This window comes from Nomascus leucogenys, chromosome 10 (assembly GCF_006542625.1).
Source record: "Nomascus leucogenys isolate Asia chromosome 10, Asia_NLE_v1, whole genome shotgun sequence".
Classification (NCBI taxonomy): Eukaryota; Metazoa; Chordata; class Mammalia; order Primates; family Hylobatidae; genus Nomascus; species Nomascus leucogenys.
The window spans coordinates 77,035,969-77,056,670 of NC_044390.1; the positions used below are offsets into that span (position 1 = coordinate 77,035,969).

The 20,702-nt window shown below is 44.0% G+C and overlaps 1 protein-coding gene across 13 annotated transcripts in view; it reads right to left on the minus strand.

Moving 5' to 3' along the window:
* The window catches only part of GIT2 (GIT ArfGAP 2), a 65,462-nt gene continuing 44,760 nt past the window's right edge, over positions 1–20,702 (minus strand). For 3 of the 13 annotated variants that reach the window (XM_030821356.1, XM_003279655.3, XM_012510073.2), the window contains 7 exons: positions 19,256–19,405; positions 15,353–15,601; positions 12,733–12,822; positions 9,414–9,496; positions 8,625–8,813; positions 4,241–4,304; positions 1–3,393 (listed from right to left, as the gene is read on the minus strand). In XM_030821356.1, coding sequence (XP_030677216.1) covers positions 3,181–3,393; positions 4,241–4,304; positions 8,625–8,813; positions 9,414–9,496; positions 12,733–12,822; positions 15,353–15,601; positions 19,256–19,405 — 1,038 coding nt within the window. In that variant the 3' untranslated portion in view covers positions 1–3,180. The other 10 variants (XM_012510074.2, XM_030821360.1, XM_003279656.3 and 7 more) reach the window with 7 other exon arrangements.

Consider the following 20,702-nt stretch of genomic DNA (forward strand, 5'->3'; position numbering starts at 1 on the left):
TTACCACAAAAACACTTGTAGAGCCTGTTTATTGCATAACTAGCAGGCACAAATTCCAAAACGATTTTACAACACTTAAAGGGCACAATAATTACAGGAATAGAACGTACAATAAGAAGTACAGAATAATGAGTGACAGGGATCAAACACGTTGGAATAAAAGGCATCTCCGTTTTCCTATGCAGCATTTTCTTTTCTAGGAACACGTTACCTTCAACCAGGACAAGGAAAGAAAGAAAATTATACTATTGGAAAGCTCATGGGTGCCATTGAGGACTAAAACAGGCAAGTTTTGCTCTTGGTTCTGCAACTGAATTGCTTGAGAAGCCGTGTACAGCTCCCGAGTTGTGCGTTTAGAATTCTGATTACATGAAATGCTATGTTTGATCTTTGGGCCCAATTCACTGTTCTTTGGCAAATAAGAACTATTTGCATTCCAAGGCAGATGACAATTTCTGTGAAAGGAGCTTAGAGGTACAGCTGTTTCCTTCTGTTCAGCCAAGTGCCAGTTTCATAAAGTGCACCTCTGCCCTATCGGCTTTGGGGAAGGGGTGGCATATGGGGAGGAAGGGATCATTGAGAATACAGGGTAAAAAAGAACGACGTTACCGAAGGTAGACATTGCTAGTGCAAGGTACGGAATCCATGTGCAAAAGGTGGCTGGAACAAATGTTCAGACAAGGTGCGATTTGCCAACAGGAGCAGAGAACTCTGACACCAGATCTCTGATGAGGCCAAGGAAATGCGCAGGGCACATACAGAGAGGACGACCTGCAGCCCTCCAATGGCCACGTCATTCCACTGGGGAAGTTGTTTGGAGTTTTGGCACTGTGGGCTAACTGGGCACTCTTCTGAGACATTCTTACAACTGGAAATACTTTGTTGGTCCCCATGTTCCTTGACTTTTTCTAGGGCCATAAAGGCAACATCTTCTATTGCAGGTCCTCAAACGTTCCAAGGAAAACACTGCTTCACCTCCTGCAGACAGCTCATTTCCCAGAAGCCTCTACAGAAGCCCGTCCTCCCTGGGACAGCAGGGGCAGGGGTTTGCAAGAAAAAGGAGGGTCAGCTAAGGACATGAAGCCTGCAGAAAAGGCTATCAGATGGCACCTGAACTTAAGGTAGGAGGCCCCCTTCTAGAAGGCATCCTGGGAGCATCCAACAGCAATGTGGCACTTAGGGCTGTGGGACAAACAAGTGGAAGAGTCTTTTGGCGATGTGGACCCTTTTCCCATGCTACTCACAGTGTAGCAAAACACGACAAAAGCATCCACAGATGGTGACTTAGTAAAGCAAGCACCGTCGGGGTGCTACTTTCATGACAGCATACGGTCAAGCTATAAAGGTGTGCGTGAATCAGTCCTGTGAAAATAGAAGCTTAGTTATTAGCATGTATTGAGGCAACTTGTACTTTGATTCTTGTATCTTCTTCACATGTGTGAATGACCACTATGGGACAGAACATGCGGTTAAAAACAGGAGCGACAGCAACATAACATACAGGGTTGGCCGGTTCCATTACAGGTAAGATGCAGAGGCTGCTCCAGGTGTGTCCGGGGGAGCCAGGCCCTCACACTGCACAGCTTACAGGGCCCTGGGGTGGGGGCTGTGAGCTGGCAGCCTAGAAGACACAGCTCACCTGCACATAGTCTCTGAAAGTGTTCAAATTGGTTGCCAACATTTATAAATGGAGAGATGGCACCCAAAAAAATCTAGGTTTCTTGTCTCTTGAAAAATCAAAGCTGTGGCCACCCTAGGCCCACTTTTCCACATGGCAACAGGCGTGGAGCTGGGGGCTACTGCCCCTACCGGGTAGGCCATGGGCTCCCCATAGTCTCCTCTGCCTTGCTGCCATGTACCTGGCTCCCTTCACTCATCCACATCACTGGCCCTAGGCCAGGGTCTGAACCACACACACAGAATGGCTGCAGTAAGCAGGAACGGGAAGAGCTTTCACATTCAGAACAAGAAGGGGCTTTTTAGTAACTAAAAAACAATCTGAGCATGTTCCAGCACTTCAACCTTACTCTTTCAGAGCTTTGGAGTAGCAGGCAGCCAGCTAGGGCACACCCTCTAAGGAATTCTTGAAAGTTGATGTCTAATTTTTAAGTACTCATGAGGTGATGGAGGAGAAACTAACTCAGATGACTGCGATACATCTTTCCTTATAAGAAGTCCTTAAAGATGATGAAAAATGTGAAGCAACTCATGTGAGAAAGCTGTAAGTGGTCAGAGAAGCAAGCTGACTTTTGGATGAAGGGTACAACACAATGTCAGGGAGTAGGCGATTTCTTTTCCCTATAGTTCATGGTAGTGATACCTGAATGGGTGGCACAAAATGAGTTCTGGCTTGTTAGACTGATGCTTCTCTTTGCTGCAGGTTTTGAACAAACTGCCTGGCTTACAGGGGTGAGGGAGAGCACCTGACAATGGGTGGTGATGTGCGTGGAGCTCCTACCCTGAACATGGCTTCATGAGATGTCCTGTGGCGGGTCAATGCTTTATCTCATTCCATGGAGCCTTCAAGATGACAACAAAATATCAAGAGATAGGAGCTTGAGATAACAACATTAAATAACAGAACATGTAACAGGGTAAAACACTGAGAAGAAATGGATCAATTCATTGTTTCCTCCCAAGAGAGACTGTGACACTAGTTTTAAAAAGTGGCAAAGTCCTTTCTCTACATACATGCTTGGAGATACCCCAAACTTAGAGATTCTGAAGTAGGCCAGGAAATTCACTTATTGCACGATGCTTGGTAGGGAACAAATGACGTTGATTTTTTTTTTTTAACTGAACTCTCTCAAGAAAATGTTTTATGAAAAATTTCATTTATAGTTTTAGCCATAGGCAGGGAGTTTTAAGGGATGGAAAAGTTTTCACAAACTTTAGACAATGAAACTATACTTTTGGATGTATGTGATCAACTCGACAGTTGTTGACAACACAACCGAACATCAGAAACTAAACCAGCAAATAGGCACAAAATAAGGCAAGTGGGTTAAATAGTTGAAAATTGGTTAGAAAACATGCAAAAATAATACTGAGTTTTCTTTTAAAAAGTTTTAAACCGTCATTAAATGTTTCTTTTTGTAGAAATCTGAAGAGTTCTGCGTCTGAATTTGAAATTGGACTTTATAAAGCCTAGAAAACAGAGGAGGCAGTGCCCTGCCCTTGTCAGTTGTTGTTCTCTTTGGTGGTGATGGTAACCAGCTGCTTGGCAGCTTTGGCAATGTCATACGCACACTGGATGACCTGCTGCGTGACCAGCTGGACGTCTGTGGGTGAGCTGGGGTCCCCTGGGAGGGTCTTCTTGCACTCTGACTGCAGTCGGTAGGCACTGGACGTCAGTAAACGAAGGGAAGTCCTCACCATATCAGACTTGGGTTTCTAAAAAGAAAAAGACAGCCGTTTACCCTGAACTGCAGGGCAGACATCCAAAAGCAGGGGACAAACATTCTTCTAAAGCAAACCAAGCTGCTCCCCCGAATGAAAGGCAGTTTGGTCCTGCCCTTTCTCAAAGGGGTGCTTTACACACTCCAAGCTTTGCAGCCCACAGCGTAAGAGATGCTGAAATATTCTGATTCAAAGGTCAAAGTGCATGCAGGGTAATTTTAGTAATATGTGGTATTTTGAGGTAATTTTTGAAAAATATTAATCCATGTGGGTAAAATATTCCAGAAAAATCCTATAAATTTTAAGATTTGCCTTTTAGCACAACTTATATATCCTTGTCTTATTAAATCAACATTCATGCAGAACAAAAATATTTCAAAGCTCTATACGACTGCATATTTTATTTTATTTTATTTTATTTTATTTTATTTTATTTTTGAGACCGAGTTTCGCTCTTGTTGCCCAGGCTGGAGCGCAATGGCGCGATCTTGGCTCACCACAACCTCCGCCTCCTGGGTTCAAGCGATTCTCCTGCCTCAGCCTCCTGAGTAGCTGGGATTACAGGCATGCACCACCACGCCTGACTAATTTTGTATTTTTAGTAGAGACAGGGTTTCTCCATGTTGGTCAGTCTGGCCTCGAACTCCCGACCTCAGGTGATCTGCCTGCCTCGGCCTCCCAAAGTGCTGGGGTTACAGGCGTGAGCCACGACACCCGGCCTTGACTGCATATTTTAAAACTGCATGTGCTACAAAAAAGCTAATGTAATATATAGGTCATAAAGAACTTTCTTGCTGTTCATTTAAAAGGATTTAAACCAAGTGAGTACGAAGTGACTTACTTTGGGGAATAATGCTGCCATTTCTGTAACAGCTACGTGTATCCTCTCTGAGCAGGGAATATAACTGCAAGAATATTGAAGAAGTTATTCAATGACAGTAAAAATGATTCGGAGGCAAAGAGTACTCAAGTGCTAGAACAGATTCTGTTTACATTCCTTTCATGAAGGGGCTGGGGCTGCAGCCAGCCGTGCATCCCACACCACCAGAGGGCACATGGTTATACAGCAGGACTCTCATTGCTTCCTGAAAGTTCAATCTGATGAAAAGTCTCCAGGTATGAAATATGGCAACATACACTCTTGGTCAGGTGAGGCCACACAACAGTACAGAAACATAATTCACCCCTCCTCACGTCGGTCATTTACTTCTCATGTGTTTCATCGTCCTAATTTCTAGAAAGAGAAAGGATTTCCATGCAAAAGGCCACAGAAGTGAAAAATAAAGGACTGAAAAAATTCCTTAAAATTAGAATTGGAGTCTCCCAAGTAGCTGGAACTTCAGGCATGCGCCGCCATGCCTGGCTGATTTTTAAATATTTTTTTGCAGAGGAGTCCCACTATGTCGCCCAGCCTTGTCTTGAACTCCTGGATTCAAGTGAATCTCTTGCCTCAGCCTCCAAAGTGCTGGGGTTACAGGTGTGAGCCACGGTGTCCAGCCCTTTCCCCATTTTTTAAACCATGAAGTTGGCTTCTGAATAGATTGTCATAAGCAACTTATGTACTTCACCTTTGTAATAAATCTAGTTTCAAAACTATTATAATTAAAACTGTCGGCCGGGCGCAGTGGCTCACGCCTGTAATCCCAGCACTTTGGGAGGCCAAGGTGGGCGGATCACCTGAGGTCAGGAGTTTGAGACCAGCCTGAATGACATGGTGAAATCCCATCTCTACTAAAAATACAAAAAAAATTAGCTGGGCGTTGTGGCGCATGCCTGTAATCCCAGCTACTCAGGAGGCTGAAGCAGGAGAATCGCTTGAACCCGGTAGGCAGAGGTTGCAGTGAGCCAAGATTGTGCCGCTGCACTCCAGCCTAGGGGACAAGAGCGAGACTCCGTCTAAAAAAAAAAAAAGACTGCCTACATTTTAAATTAAACCATTACATTTCAAGAAAATGGTTTATAGTATCCAAAAATCCTTCATAGGAAATCCTGACTTCTACCTTTGTGAGCAATTAGAATCACAAACCATTTAATAACAAAAATTCCAACATATAAGGAGTTATTTAACTTGTAAATATGAAGGGGCAACAACCTATCTGGTCACACAGATTTCAGAAAGAGAAAAAAGCAATGTCCACAGCCATCACATGTATCATGCATACTAATAAACTGTGTGTCTGTTAATATCACAGTAACTGAGAACCACACTGAAGATTTTTTTTTTTTTTTTTTTTGAGATGGAGTCTCGCTCTGTCACTCAGGCTGGAGTGCAGTGGTGCAATCTCGGCTCACTGCAACCTCTGCCTCCTGGCTTCAAGCAATTCTCCTGCCTCAGCCTCCCGAGTAGCTGGGATTACAGGCTTGCGCCACCACGTCCGGCTAATTTTTGTATTTTTAGTAGAGATGGGGTTTCACCATGTTGGTCAGGCTGGTCTCGAACTCCTGACTGATCCACCCGCCTTGGCCTCCCAAAGTGTTGGGATTACAGGCGTGAGCCACCGCGCCCAGCCAGTGAAGAGTTTTATATTCTGTTGGTTATGGTTTCATTTTTGAGAAATACGATTCACCCTTTCATCCTGCTACACAAAGAAGGAATCTTTCTTAAGGCCATCTCTCAAAAGCTCACTCATTATGAACTATTTGGGGAAGTCCTTGACAAGATAGAAAAGCAAGCACACCCAGGTTAATGAGGAAGCCCTCCTCCTCTAACAGGAGTCCACGCTCACAACTTGATATTGGTATCTTTCCTCAAAAAGGTTTTCGTGCATAATATGTCATAATCCCTGAATTGTATGTGTGTCTGTGTGAGGGCAGGAGTGAGGCTGGAGGCCCAAGAGACAAGACCAGACTTCAGGAAGGTCAGGGGCTGGGGTTGCTTACATGGATCAAGAGGAGAAAACAAGAGAAAAAGGCATGGGTTTAATTTGTACAATTCAAGATTATAAATAAAAGCATCTTGGGTATCTAAGTATCCAGAAATTTTAGTATAGCATTGAACAATTTATGAAATATAAATTCTCTAGACCAATTATGGTTTTAAACCAAAAGAATGAGCTAATGATTAAAATCTCTGCATCATTCTCTCATGGTCTTAAAAAAAAAAAAAAAAAGGGAAATCAGATCATTATATGTGTTGTTGAATGGATTTGTAAATTTTAAACAAAGAAAGAAAAAAAAAAAAACAAAGAAATTTCCCAAATTGTACCAAGCACCATATTGCACTTTGAAGCAGAAATGGCCTCAGGGCAGATATTTATATTTTTGACAACGACAGCAATACAAGGCAAGCACATTTTAGTTTGAAATACAAGCACAGCACTTCTGAACTAGAGGAAATGAAAAGTGAAGCACATTGACAAATGGGGTCACGGTGCTCAGGAAGAAGTGTTATTGAATCATGATTACATTAAACACTGTCAAAAACTTTGGCCAAGCACGGTGGCTCATGCCTGTAATCTCAGCACTTTGAGGCTGAGGCGGGCAGATCACTTGAGATCAAGAGTTCAAGACCAGCCTGGCCAACATGGTGAAACTCTGTCTCTACTAAAAATACAAAAAAATTAGCCGGGCATGGTGGTGGGCGCCTGTAATCCTAGCTACTTGGGAGGCCGAGGCAGGAGGATCGCTTGAGCCAAGGAGGCAGAGGTTGCAGTGAGCAAGATCGTGCCACTGCACTCCAGCCTGGGTGACAGAGCAAGACTGTCTCAAAAAAAAAAAAAAAAAAAAAAAAAGCTCTGTACTTTGGAAAGCCACGGGACATTTTGCTTTCTGTAATCAAATATGAAGTCACTCACTGCCAAGACTATGGTCCTGAGCAAAGTGAGTGTGCTTGTAACCCGTGAGGTCCAAAAGGCGTGGTATGAAGAGAATGCCTGGGAAAGGACGGGGGAGGAAGCCAAATAATTAGACAGCTTTTATCGAAGGAGGCTAAAAAGTTATGCAGGTTTCTCTTTTTCTCTGAGGAGCTTCCAGCAGTCCCTCCAGAAGACTAACTCTTATCTTTCAATAAACATGGATTATTCCCTTCTTTCCTAGTGGGAAATAAGGACACTGGGAGATGTGTGAGCCATATAAAAAAGGGTACAGAAAGGGTAGGTTGGCCCAGTAGTGCCAGGACTACAAAAGGGAATACAAAGGCCCAGATGCATGTCTGTGTGGAAGAAGAAAACAAAAGAGTAAACAGCACAGCATCCCTTGAACACTTTTTGCTCGTGCAAGGCGTGAAGAAAGTTCTTCACTGAAGTCCTAAACTCTGCTGACCTATGAAAAGAATGAGATTTTTCTTGGGTTTGACTGAACTCTGCTGGTTTAGCTAATGTTTTATGAGTGTCTACATCCTGCCAACCATGGGAAGCTAGGATGTTACCCCAAGCAGTTCGCAACTCACTGGAAGTTCTCAGAGAATTCACTCTCAAAGAACAAAAGGCTAAGTTGGAGCAAGAGCCAGTCCCTTACTCAGGGTAAGAATTAACCACAGGACGTGCTTCTAGTTAGAGTAAGCAGCCTCCCCTCTCATGCTCAGAGATGGATTTGGGTGATGAGGAGATCAACTTTATTTATTTTGAGACAGTTTTGCTATTGTTGCCCAGGCTGGAGTGCAGTGGCATGATCTTGGCTCACTGCAACCCTATGCCTCCAGGGTTCAAGAAATTCTCCTGCCTCAGCCTCCTGAATAGCTGGGACTACAGGCACATGCCGCCATGCTCGACTAATTTTTGTGTTTTTCATAGACACAGGGTTTCACCATATTGGTCAGACTGCTCTCGAACTCCTGACCTCAGGTGATCCACCTGCTTTGGCCTCCCAAAGTGCCGGGATTACAGGTGTGAGCCACTGTGCCCAGCCCAGGATACTTTTTGTGTCAGCGGCCTTGTCCTTAGCCAGGCCAGGGTATAGCCATGGCCAGAAGCAAGGTGTAAGGTAGCCCCTTTCCCCCTCCACCTAGAACTAGCATTGTCGCCACCCTAACTATGCCACAATCCTATTTCTAGAGGCATTTATTTTCGGAGCTTCATAACAAGATGAAAAAAAAGAAAATACCATGTAAATCAAACAAGACAAACCAAACCAAAACTGACATTGTTCTTAAGCCTGTTATGTAGACTTGTTTTCAATGACCTTGAAGTCAGCATGCTGGGAACAGCTGCCATTAGGAACGTGGGCATCATCCCTTTCTGGGTGCGTAACACACACTCTCCCAAAGCAGGGTCTTCAATCCTGCTTACCTGTCATGTTTATTTTCTTGGGCTGCTCTTAAGAGCTCCTGTATGTTTTTGGTGATCTGTTCAGTCTTCCTGATGACATCTTCGGTGCTAGGGAGAGTGGGGCTTGGGGCCACATGGGGTTCTGCTGTGTCTGGCACCAAGCCATCACCTGGCCACACCATACTTCTCTGCCGTCCCTTTCGGCTTGACCTGTGAACATTAAAGATGCAGTTAAATACAGCAGGTGCTTATCAGCTCCCCCCCTGCTTCTAGGAGCCACTTTGTATGCACTGGCTAAATGCATAAGCAGGCTGGTCTCGTCATTTCCTTTATCCTGTCTAGCAGCAGACTCACGGTAAGGCTCTAAAATCGGCTATTTCACTCTACCATAGGGCTGGAAGTGTTGACTCTCACGGGAAGGGTGAAGGAGGGAGGGGAAAAGGGAGGGAAATACCTGGAGCGGGGAGGGTGTTTGTTTATAAAGCCATCCCCAGGTGGGCCAACTCTTTGGGTACGAATGCAGAATGTAACCTAATGTTGTCTTCATGATGAAGTGGGGTAATGACTTTAAACACACTACAGACAGCTAGAGACACATAACATGCTGGTACAAAGAAAAAGGCCTTTCGGCAACAATGTGAGATGACAAGACATGTAAACTATGAGCATATGCTTGAATATTTTAAGATTTTATGAGTCTGAAAATAGAGAAAAGGGGTGTGTGTGGTGAACTGCTTCTGCTGGCCCAAGCCTGCCAGGTCTCTGGCCCTGGGGATCCCCTCCCCTGGCACGCTCGTCCTGTGGATGTACCCCATGCCATCTGGCTCCATGTCATTGGGAGTGTTGTCGTAGTCACTCTCAGGTGTGCTGTTCTGCTTCTCCAGCCTGGATGCCTACAAGAAAGAAGAGGGACCCTCATGAGTTTGTAACATGAGGAGTCTTCTCAGGAGTCTTCCCCAGGAATTGTTACCTGTTAGGCTACTGGCCTTCACATCCCAAATCTCATTTGGGACAGGGGACAACTCTCTAGTGAAAATTTAGTAAAAGATGAACATTGGATCCAGAAATGGCCTCTTTCCTTCTTTGCACCATTTTCTTCTTAGCTCAGTGGCTACTCCATAATCAGATCCTTAGTACAAACTAACAGACATGCAAGGCAATACACCCTCATTTAGTTCTCAAATTTATAACATAATGAGATGCAGTTAAAATACAGGCAGGGTGTGGTGGCTCACGAGACAGAGTCTTGCTCTGTCGCCCAGGCTGGAGTGCAGTGGTGCAATCCTGGATCACTGTAACTTCTGCCTCGGCCTCCCAGGTTCAAGCGATTCTCCTGCCTCAGCCTCCCAAGTAGCTGGGACTACAGGCGCCCATTGCCACACCTGGCTAATTTTTTGTATTTTAGTAGAGACAGGGTTTCACTGTATTGCCCAGGATGGTCTCGAACTACCGAGCTCAGGCAACCCACCTGCCTCGGCTTCCCAAAGTGCTAGGATTACAGGCGTGAGCCGCCATGCCCAGCCTTTATAATGAATCTTTTTGCCTTCCCTGATGAAAATGTGATAAATCGCAAATCAAATGCATTACCCTCAATGATCAAAAGTACCAAGTTTCATTTAAACATTTTAGAAGAGTAGTGACTCATATACCTAATAAGTGCATTTGGTAAATGTTTTCTCAAGTATGGAAAACAACATATAGCAGCAACCACCCAGGAAATCAGTTACTTACATGTTAGTTAAGTCCTTCATCATTGTCAACAAAAGCATACGTACAGAATTTCAGTGTAGCTAGCATTTAATTGTATCAAATTATTATAAACATGCAGAGCCAAAAGCTATTGGTTAAGAGTGCTGCTCTCTCAAAGCTGTTAATAGGAAGGTTACCTTATAGCTGGTGCTGGTTCAATTTATTTAATAGGTTTGCAGTTTTCTCTGAATAAAGACATGCCATAAAAATCTAAACTCATGATGAAGCTGTCAGGAACAATCAGGGTGATCAGTTTAAATGATTTTTGTACAAAACTCTGTCTCAGCAAGCAGTCCTTGCAATGATTTTTAAGGCTACCATACAAATTAAAAAACAAAATTTCACAGTAGACAAAAGAGGTTTGACTTACAAAATTTCTAATGAGATATTTAATCATGGTCTAACTGTCCTTTAGTCGTATCTGGGCTATTTTATGAACCATTACAGTTCAATTTCAGAACTGCTCAGGAGACTTTTTTTTTTTTTTTGAGACAATCTCACTCTGTCACCCAGGCTGGAGTGTAGTGGTGCAATCTCAGCTTACTGCAACCTCCACTTCCTGGGTTCAAGGGATTCTTGATTCTTGTGCCTCAGCCTTCAGAGTATCTGGGATCACAGGCATGCGCCACCACCCCCTGCTAATTTTTGTATTTTTAGTAGAGACGGGTTTTGCCATGTTGGCCAGGCTGGTCTCAAAACTCCTGGGCTCAAGTGATCCACCCACCTTGGCCTCCCAAAGTGCTGGGATTACAGGCATGAGCCACTGCACTCAGCTGAGACTTTAAGTACAATTTATCAATAATTCTTTTTTTTTTTTAATACAATAATTCCTCTTTTTTTGAGACAGGGTCTCACTGTGTTGTCCAGGCTGGAGTGCAATGGCACAATCATGGCTCACTGCAGCCTCGATCTCTCATGGTGGGCTCAAGTGATCCTCCCATCTCAGCCTCCCAAGTACCTGGGACTACAGGTGCACATCAACACACCTGGATAATTTTTTTTATTTTTTATAGAGATGGGATTTTGCCATGTTGCTGAGGCTGGTCTTGAACTCCTGGGCTCAAGCAATCCACCCTCCTAGGCCTCCCAAAGTGTGTGAGTCACTGCACTAGGCTGAGAATTCTTAATAGACTGAAAGTGAAGTAAAGAATTCCAAAAGGGTCAGGGCATGGTGGCGCATGCCTGTAGGCCCAGCTACTCAGAAGCCTGAAGCGGGAGGACTGCTTGAGCCCAGGAGTTTGAGGCTACAGTACGCTATGACCATGCCTGTAAATAGGTACTGTACTACAGACTGGGCAACATGAGACTCTGTCTCTAAAAAATAAAAAAATGAATCCTGAAAGGGCCTTGGTAATCCATATGCCACTGGAACTAGGAAAGAAAGGCTCTCCATCATTCCTAGGTGTGGAGGGAATGGCAAAGGCCCAGTGCAAACCCCACCTTGCCTGTAAAGGTGGTCCCTTACCCACAGCCACCTTCCTCCTCTTATCTTACATTACCCTTCCATTAAAAAAGAGATGGAGCCAGAACTGGGACATGGATTTTCAAAGCCTGTGCTCTTTCCACAGCTTTCCCAGGTTGCGGTCATGTACCATTCTTTATGCATGAAAGTATTTTTTAATTGACAGTGCCTTTGGGAGCACGGGCTGTGCCACCTAAGTCCTTAGGACCCTTTCATTGACTTACCAAAACGCTGTGTATGGAGGCGGTGCTTAATACTTACTGCCTGACTACTCTAAAAGGGGCTTACCTGAATCATGCACTGCTATTGAGACCATAAATTATACACCAGTAGGTGAGGTTTAACCAACCCGTACAAGTGAACAGCTTTAGGTTAACAGCTGCTTGCACAGCTCCAATGCCACAAGGTGTTACAATTCTGATTCAAGATGCAGGGACTTGTAAACCTTGGTTTGTCAAGTGTGGTGCTGACATAAAATGTGTCACAGGTTAAAAAAAAGGCATGACATTTTAGTACTTCAGCGAGTCCACATACAGCAGTTTCAATCTGACAACTGTAGCCCTGAACAAATTGAACAAATTTGGCCTATTATAATATCTAACCAGCAGCCAGCTAATTTGCTGGTTGTTTAAAAAAACAGTATGCTCAGAATAAATGCTGTAGGGTGATTTGCAAACTTTGTTAAATATGACGTGAACATGAGCAGTGTGGGGTTAGAGAAAGGGAGGCGCCCTCGATGGGTGAGCGTGCATGTGCACGAGTGTGAGCCTGATGCACTGTGAGAAACCAGAAGGAAGTGTTGCTTCATGCAGGATAGAAGGGCAATTAGCGAGGGACAGGGGGGCCAGAGCCCAAGCACAAAGCGCCCAGGAGCACGGCCCCTCCTCCAGAGAGCAGACCATTCAGAATGTACTTAACCCTTCGGGTGCTTTCGTCCCTCGACCAGGAAAGTGTGGAGGGGAAGGAAGGCAGAGATGAAGAGGAGGTCACAAGTGCACTCCTCCCGATCTGGAATGGGAAAGAGAAACACACTCGGGAAAATACAAAACAAACCAAAAACCTACCATCTTGCCAGCTTCAGTAAAAGAATCCTGGAACACCACACATTATGTGACGAGTGCTGCAAACTCAGTGGCCACCGGTAACAGGACCCCAGAGATGTTTAAACCCTTGGTGAAACACCTCCTGGAAATTACTCTGAATTTAATAAGGCTGCTTTTCCATAAGGGAAATACCTAACATAATTTGTCAAACTTGTCAATAATTTTTTAATGGATACTATGAAATGCATATTTGTTTTTCAATCAGGACTGATGTGAAATGAGAACTATACAAATGATTCTAAGTTGCTATACACTATCAATCTGGTTTTTTTTTTTTTTTTTTGAGACGGAGTCTCGCTCTGTCGCCCAGGCTGGAGTGCAGTGGCGCAATCTCGGCTCACTGCAAGCTCCGCCTCCTGGGTTCACGCCATTCTCCTGCCTCAGCCTCTCCAAGTAGCTGGGACTACAGGTGCCCGCCACCACGCCCAGCTAATTTTTTTTGTATTTTTAGTAGAGACGGGGTTTCACCATGGTCTTGATCTCCTGACCTCGTGATCCTCCCGCCTCGGCCTCCCAAAGTGCTGGGATTACAAGCGTGAGCCACCGCGCCCGGCCACTATACACTATCAATCTAATTTTTAGTACAGTTACAGCACCTTCCTGATATCTTTATATTCTAATTTTTTCTAAAATAAGAAAGTACACTGAAAAATAACAAAGCTGCTTTTCCTAAATTTTGTCTTCAGCTATACAAAAATAAGATTCTTAACTTAGGGTGGGTGCGGTAGCTCACACCTGTAATCCTAGCACTTTGGGAGGCTGAGGCGGGAGGATTGCCTGAGCTCAGGAGTTTGAGACCAGCCTGGGCAACATGATGAAACCCCGTCTCTACTGAAACACAAAAAAATTAGCCAGGCTTGGGAGCATGTGCCTGTAGTCCCAGCTACTCAGAAGGCTGAGGCAGGAGAACTGCTTGAACCCAGGAGGTAAAGGTTGCAGTGAGCTGAGATCACACCACTGCACTCCAGCCTGGGTGACAGAGCAAGACTCCGTCTCAAAAAAAAAAAAAAGATTCTTAACTTAGTTCGATGGCTTTCCCATTACATCAAATGTATCAAATCAATTGCCTTAGAATGTTAAACCCAAGTATCTTAAAAAGAATTTGAGATAACAGACTCCCAATTATAGTAAAACAATATTGTAATTTTACCACACTGAAAATTGACAAAATTAAACTAGGGTTTAATTTACGAAACCAGGCCGGGCACGGTGGCTCAAGCCTGTAATCCCAGCACTTTGGGAGGCCGAGGCGGACGGATCACGAGGTCAGGAGATCGAGACCACGGTGAAACCCTGTCTCTACTAAAAATACAAAAAAAAATTAGCCGGGCGTGGTGGCGGGCGCCTGTAGTCCCAGCTACTTGGAGAGGCTGAGGCAGGAGAATGGCGTGAACCCGGGAGGTGGAGCTTGCAGTGAGCCGAGATTGCGCCACTGCACTGCAGCCTGGGCGACAGAGCGAGACTCCGTCTCAAAAAAAAAAAAAAAAAAAAAAAAAAATTTACAAAAACATGTCCTTGCTTTGCATCTACCGTGAGAATTTTTTTGGAAACTCCCATAAAATTTGACTGAAGAAATAATAAACTTTGACACTCAAAAAGACAAATACTACTCTCTGAAAAAGCATCACATGAAAAAGTTTAAATGTCTGTATAACATCTTGGCAAAACACATTTTATAATAAAGTAATCCAGAAGAAATATATTGAAAACCTTGTAACACAGTATGTATCCCAATGCAAAATAAGATTGTAAGAAGCCTGCTGCAGAGCACAACCTCTGGAATTCAGCGCTTCTAAGGCTGATGTAGAGTATTACATTTCCTTTTCTGAGACGACAAAGCCACACTTCCCCCACCACGGAGGGAGGAGCAGGATGCAGAAGCAAACCTAGCAGGCACACCGAGCACACGTGGAGAGGCTGCGGAGGCCTGGAGCCTTCCAGCCTTGCCTGGGATCCTGGGCCCAGACTCAAGGCCACCTGCTTGAGGAGGAGCTGAAAAGGCATCTTGGATTCTAAAGGCTCCAGTCCTTAAAGGGGCACATCCCTGTCTAGCTCCAAGAAGGCGACACTTCCTTCTGAGAGTGACCTTTATGATTTGTTTTTGTTTTTGGAAATGGAGAAGGAAGGAAGCTTTACCAAAAAAAGTTCCAACACTGGCTGGTTGAGAACTAATCATGGATGTGGGGGAGAAAAAAGCAGCAGTTCGGGCAAGAGCCAGAATCCCCAACTTGGTTAGGAAACCATCAGCCCATGGCCCTGTGTGCTTGTGGGAACACTGCAAGCATCTGTGGACATGTTAATACAGCAAACACAATGGTAACTCTCTTAGTCCAATTTGGCAAAGCAGAGGTGTGGGGACCTGTAGGTTCAGAAGAGGGAACAGAGTAGTCAGGCTGCACAGAGTGAACAGCAGAAGCGCCAGTGGTGTTACTTACGTGCGCGGGGAAGGGCTGGAGTCTCGTCCTGCTCTCTTCGGGGCGGCTCGCTTCTCCCATTGGGAGATACGGTTTCTGACCTGATCCGGTCTCGTACATGGACATGGGCCTACTGCCCCGGGCAGATGGACGTCTCTTTAAGGAAGAGTGGTTGGAAGTGTCTGTGTACTCAGAACCAGTTTGCACCTGATATACATTGGTTGTGGCCTGTTTCCTGAGGTTCGAATTTTCACTCTGGAGTGTTTGAAGCTGAAAGAAATGTTTGGCAGTGGGACTGTGTTTTTTTATAGCAAGCAGAAAAAGCAAACACCAAGTAAATGAATACAACTACCAGCTTTAAACAATAAGGACAGTAACAGCTAGCCGGGCTGAAAGTAAAAAGCCAATACAAACAAGGACCCTTTCTTCTGGATTGGGTGAAACACAATCAACTCCCTTCATCACGTAAGCAAATTAAATAGCTTCATTTCTGAATGCGGAAAAGTTGTGGTTTGGACTTCCTCAAAACAAAATGTCTAACCACTTAAAAATTTGTCATGGTGGGGCTGGGAAATGTTTGCAGGCAAGCTGTACACTGGATTATTCTAAGGCTGTTTCAAGCAAGAGTTTGAGATCATTAAAACATCATTTAGGTAACTTGCTTTTCAAATGAGCCCTGAGCAATTTGCAAAGGCCAAAAATGACAGCAGACACCATGGAAGCAGCACAAAGATGACTAGGGTTGCTTTGCAAAGCAAGAAAGACAGAAGTTCAGCTTATGAAAAATCAGATCGCCTATTGCTTTCCAAAAAGCCAACAAGAAAAATTATGATCAACAAGTTTTTATTACATAATACTCTTGATACTCTAAACAATTCAGCACTTTGAAAAAAAAAAAAGAGAAAACCGGATCATGGTAAGTTTGCTATATTAACATATCATGAAGAAAACTGGAAATCTATTGATCTATGGAATTGACATCTTCGCATGGATGCTCCACGCAGCACACTTGCTTCCGTCTGGTGAGTGATCATCTTTCGGTCAGGGCTGGAATATTTGGCCTTTCTCTCCTTTGGCTTTGTCACCCAAAAAACGCGACCTCAGTGGTGTCAGCTTTGAACATGCTAATCTGCCTGGCACCACCCCATTTTAGAGACTGTCACTTGGAGGCCCTGAATGCTCCTTCCATTCCTCACATGCAGGCTGCTCCATGGTGCTGGATGGATTAGAGTTAAGGGGTCAGCAGGGAATCGTGTTACTCTTTGGCATCTGGCATTTTAAACACCATTCACCACGTCCATTCTTTGCAGGGTCCTTCCCTTCTGGTGCGCCTTCCTCTTCCATGGACATTTTATAAGCTGGGTGTGGTGTGACTTCAGCTGTCTACTCTTTGACAGAGACTGTAAAATCTGACCAAATTCCCCACCAGTGCCAAGGTTTAAGTCCACAAGCAACTGTTTGCACCAGAAGATCATTACTTTTTCAGTAGCAAACCCATTCAATGTTAGGAGTTACTTTCAATTTTTATTTAGAAAGCACCAATCTGTGAAAAATACACCAATAGTAGTTGCTCCTCTTCATTAATTAGCATCTTTTCCAAGCAACTGTTAAATGTGAAAGATCAGATACAAATCATGCTACTTTGTCAACTTTATGTATATTAAAAACTTTACCTAACTTTGAAATAAAATCAATACATCTTTGCTAAATAAACAAATTCCATATACTTTATATTGATCATGCCAAACTGCTGTCAAAGTGTGACTTACTGCCTCTTCCACAAAAAGACCACTCATTCTGTTACCTTGAAGAGCAAGCCATTACAGAATGATAGATTGCTTTTATACCACAAAGGCTGGCAGGGTATATATAGCTCATATCTGCAACTCTCTTTCCAAGGAAAGAACAGCTGCAAAGTGACAAAGCAGCCCTGAACATTTCTACATTCCAGGATACAGACAGGCATGAAGTGCCTGTTGAAACTATTCATTAGAGAACCCATGGCCTAGAGTGAAATGGTCAAGGTTCAAGGACTGAGGCGTGTAATTGACACATGTCCTCAATGGGGCACTGGTGCATGTGATCATGTGTTTGTCTGTGTAAAAAGCCTCTGTGGCAGTTTTTTAGTTAAGGCCTTGAAATCTGAAACTTTATCCTAACACTTTTCATGCCTGGATTTTGTCTGAATGTGTTCTCATGAGCACAAGTTCTTGGTTTCAATTTTTAAAAATGTTAGTACTCTGTATTTAGAGAGATGTCTTCACATAAATTTTAATGATGTTTATCTTAATAAGAACCAGGCTACACTTTTTTATTTGGAAGGAGTATAAGGGAAAATAAAAAGTTATAGACAATTCAATAGTTTCAGAAATCAAAAGCACTTCTAAGAATTGATGAGATAATCAATCAGCAAAAGCAAATAATTTCACTTTGCATTTCTCAAAGAAGCTCAAGATATTTGCTTTCAGAGATAATGAGGCTCTCTCAGGTGATTTCCAAAAATACTAAAAGAAGCATTGTTAGATTTTAAAAGGTGATGTGCAGCAGATTGATTTACAGTGGCAAAATCAGCATGTTTCAGAAATAGTCACCTGGTCAAAATTATTAGTCCAATTAATGGAACAAACTATAATCCACTAAATAAAATATATTCCAAAGAAGGCAGAGAAAATACAGGTCCTGTATATGTTATGACAAAGGGGTTCTTGGTCTGTCTCGTTTATAGCTGCACGGCAGCCCTAGACAGGGCTGGGAGACACAGAACAAGTGTCTGTTCGTTTAAGGCTAGCTGATCTTGAGCATTCTTCATTCCCTGCTACTACAGGCATTAGAGCCATTTATTTCAAAAAGTCTCAAAAATGCTCTAGAACTCAACATCAAAAGAATCCTAGACCAAACCCCAGGCAAAAGTGCACAGCAATTTCCTTCCCTAGTAAATAGAGGGGCATGGGCCCCTTTTTAGTTCTTCCACCTTCCTTCAGGAAGCAGCACTGAAGAGTCCAGGCACACATGGAGTGTACCACGTCCTCAGGTCTTGAAAATGATTTGAAAACCTTACTTCTCAAATGACAGTCTAAAGACATAGATTATGTATTTCATTTTGTTTCTGGTTAAGTAAAGTGTCCAAATCTCATTTTAGAACTGAATGATGAGTGATACCCACAGTCATGGGCAAAATTTGGAATTTTTCGAATTCCCTTACTTAGCCTTCTCATAAAGAGTTGCATACACAATCCCCCTCCTACTAAGGGTATTCCTTGCTACCATCAACCCCACTCCTTTTAGGGATTAATATATTCACACGGTTCCGATTCTCTCAAAAGGTAATGAATGAGAAAATGCTGAGCAAATGAGATTTTTTTTTTCACCAGTGTGCAGCTCTTCCTAGTACAAATGAAATGTTTTTTCTTATTTTTTGAGAACCTACTCTGTGGCAGGCCCTCCTGTAGGCTCTGGGGATAATACAAGTTAGTAGTAAAAACTGGTGAGCAATAAGGTGGGGATGTGGGATAGTGCTGCCAGGGTGGGAGCAGGGTTTGAATGCTGATAAACATGCCCCTGCCCAGGGCTCTCACTGGCTCTGTCTCCATGGTGTGATCATCCTTCCCTAGCAATGGGAAGAATCACATTCATGGAGCCCCATCCAGGTTTCCAGGAAGCACACAACAGTGCAAGGGTTATTCTAATGGGCACAAATGCTTAAATAGGATGCTAGGTTTCTCCTACCTGGGGAACTTACTCTGGATATATTTCATTTTAAATATCCAAATACATCCTGCTTCAAAAAGACAACTTGGCCCAGAGATTTCTAAGGCTGTTACAATAACTGTTTTTCTTTCCTCGGACCACATCACAGTGCCTGAGATTCTTCCTTGTACTATGGGATTAAAGCGTCAACCGTCCTGGCATTTATTAACATGTTACCTTTTTCTGCATAATTCTCAGCTCGTCACTCAAGTTGTTATTCACCTTCATTAGCTGCTGTATCTTGGCCTCAGAAGCCACTAGAGCGTTTTTGACCTCCATAAATTCCTGTACAGTGACTGGTCCATCTGATAAATCTGAATCTAGGCTCTAAAAATAAATTGGGAAAACGTTCACAATCTGAGATGACGAGAACATTAAAGACTAACAGCTCAAGAATTTCAAATTCTGACCAAGCCAGCTGAATTGCAAAGTTAAGTCAAACCAAATCAAGGCCTCTGAGAGTAATGCAAAACTAAAACATAAAAGTAGGGTCACTATCCTATTTAAAAAATTTGAAAGTCAGTATTTTCTAATAGAACAGGCAGTGAGGCTACACATCTATGCTGACAATGAGGTCTGTCCTGTCTTGTAAGCCTTTCTCTCGTTCACTCATGTTTTGTTTTTATTCATTCTTTCATTCATTCATTCATTCCAACATTTTCATTGAACATTAGGCAGTGTTCTAGGTGCTTGGGATATATTAGAAAAGAGACAAAGATTCCTGCTTCCATGGTGTTTATATTCCAACAGCATGAGAGAGTATATATATCGTATGATTGAGGGTGATGAGTGCTGTGGGAAAAGATAACACAGAGCAGGGTAGGGGACTGCATGTTAAGCGGGGAGCTGGGGTTAAGCCTGTGAGTGGGTGAGAGGTGAGCAGAGCCCCAGGAGGTGAAGGGATGAGTCACATGAATCTGGAGGAAGAACATTCCAGCCTGCAGTGGAGCTCAGGTGTGCGGGATGGATTGGGCAGGAGGCCAGGCAGTTGACAGAGGGCCTGGTCACAGAGGGTCTTGGAATGACCTCGGCTCTCATTGAGTGAACCAGGTGGCTTCCGGGAAGTCTGCACAGGGGTGTCCCCTGCATCTGCTAATGGCACCATCTTTCTCACAGTCATGTGGGCTGAAGAACTCCGAACACATCTTCTATAAGTCTATCCCCCCACTTCAACCTTCCAACTTATTGCCAAGACTTTTCTATTCTACCTTCCTATTCATTCATTCTCAAATGATTGCCAAGCCCCTCTGTGGGTGTGTCCTGGGGGTCAGCAGAGGGTGCACAGCCTGGGGTCCTGCTGCCCTCTCCCCCAGCTCACACTCTGGTGCGGAGGTCTCTCCTACCTGCACCATCCTAGCGTGGGTCCTGGGGTGGCCTGCATCAGCTCCAGTATGGACCTCTCCCTCCACTCTCTAACCCACCAGAATAGTCCTCCCTAGACATGGCATCCTGGGCTCTGCATTGCCTGTGAGGCCCACGCTCTTCGGTCGGGCGTCATACCCCTCCTGCTGCAGCTTCGAGTCCCACCCTTTTTAGGCTGTCCCTATGCATGACCAGCTTCCCCTTAGATGGCCTGGTTTCACTTCCTTTCTGACTCCTCCACATGCCCCAATCCCAAGCGTCC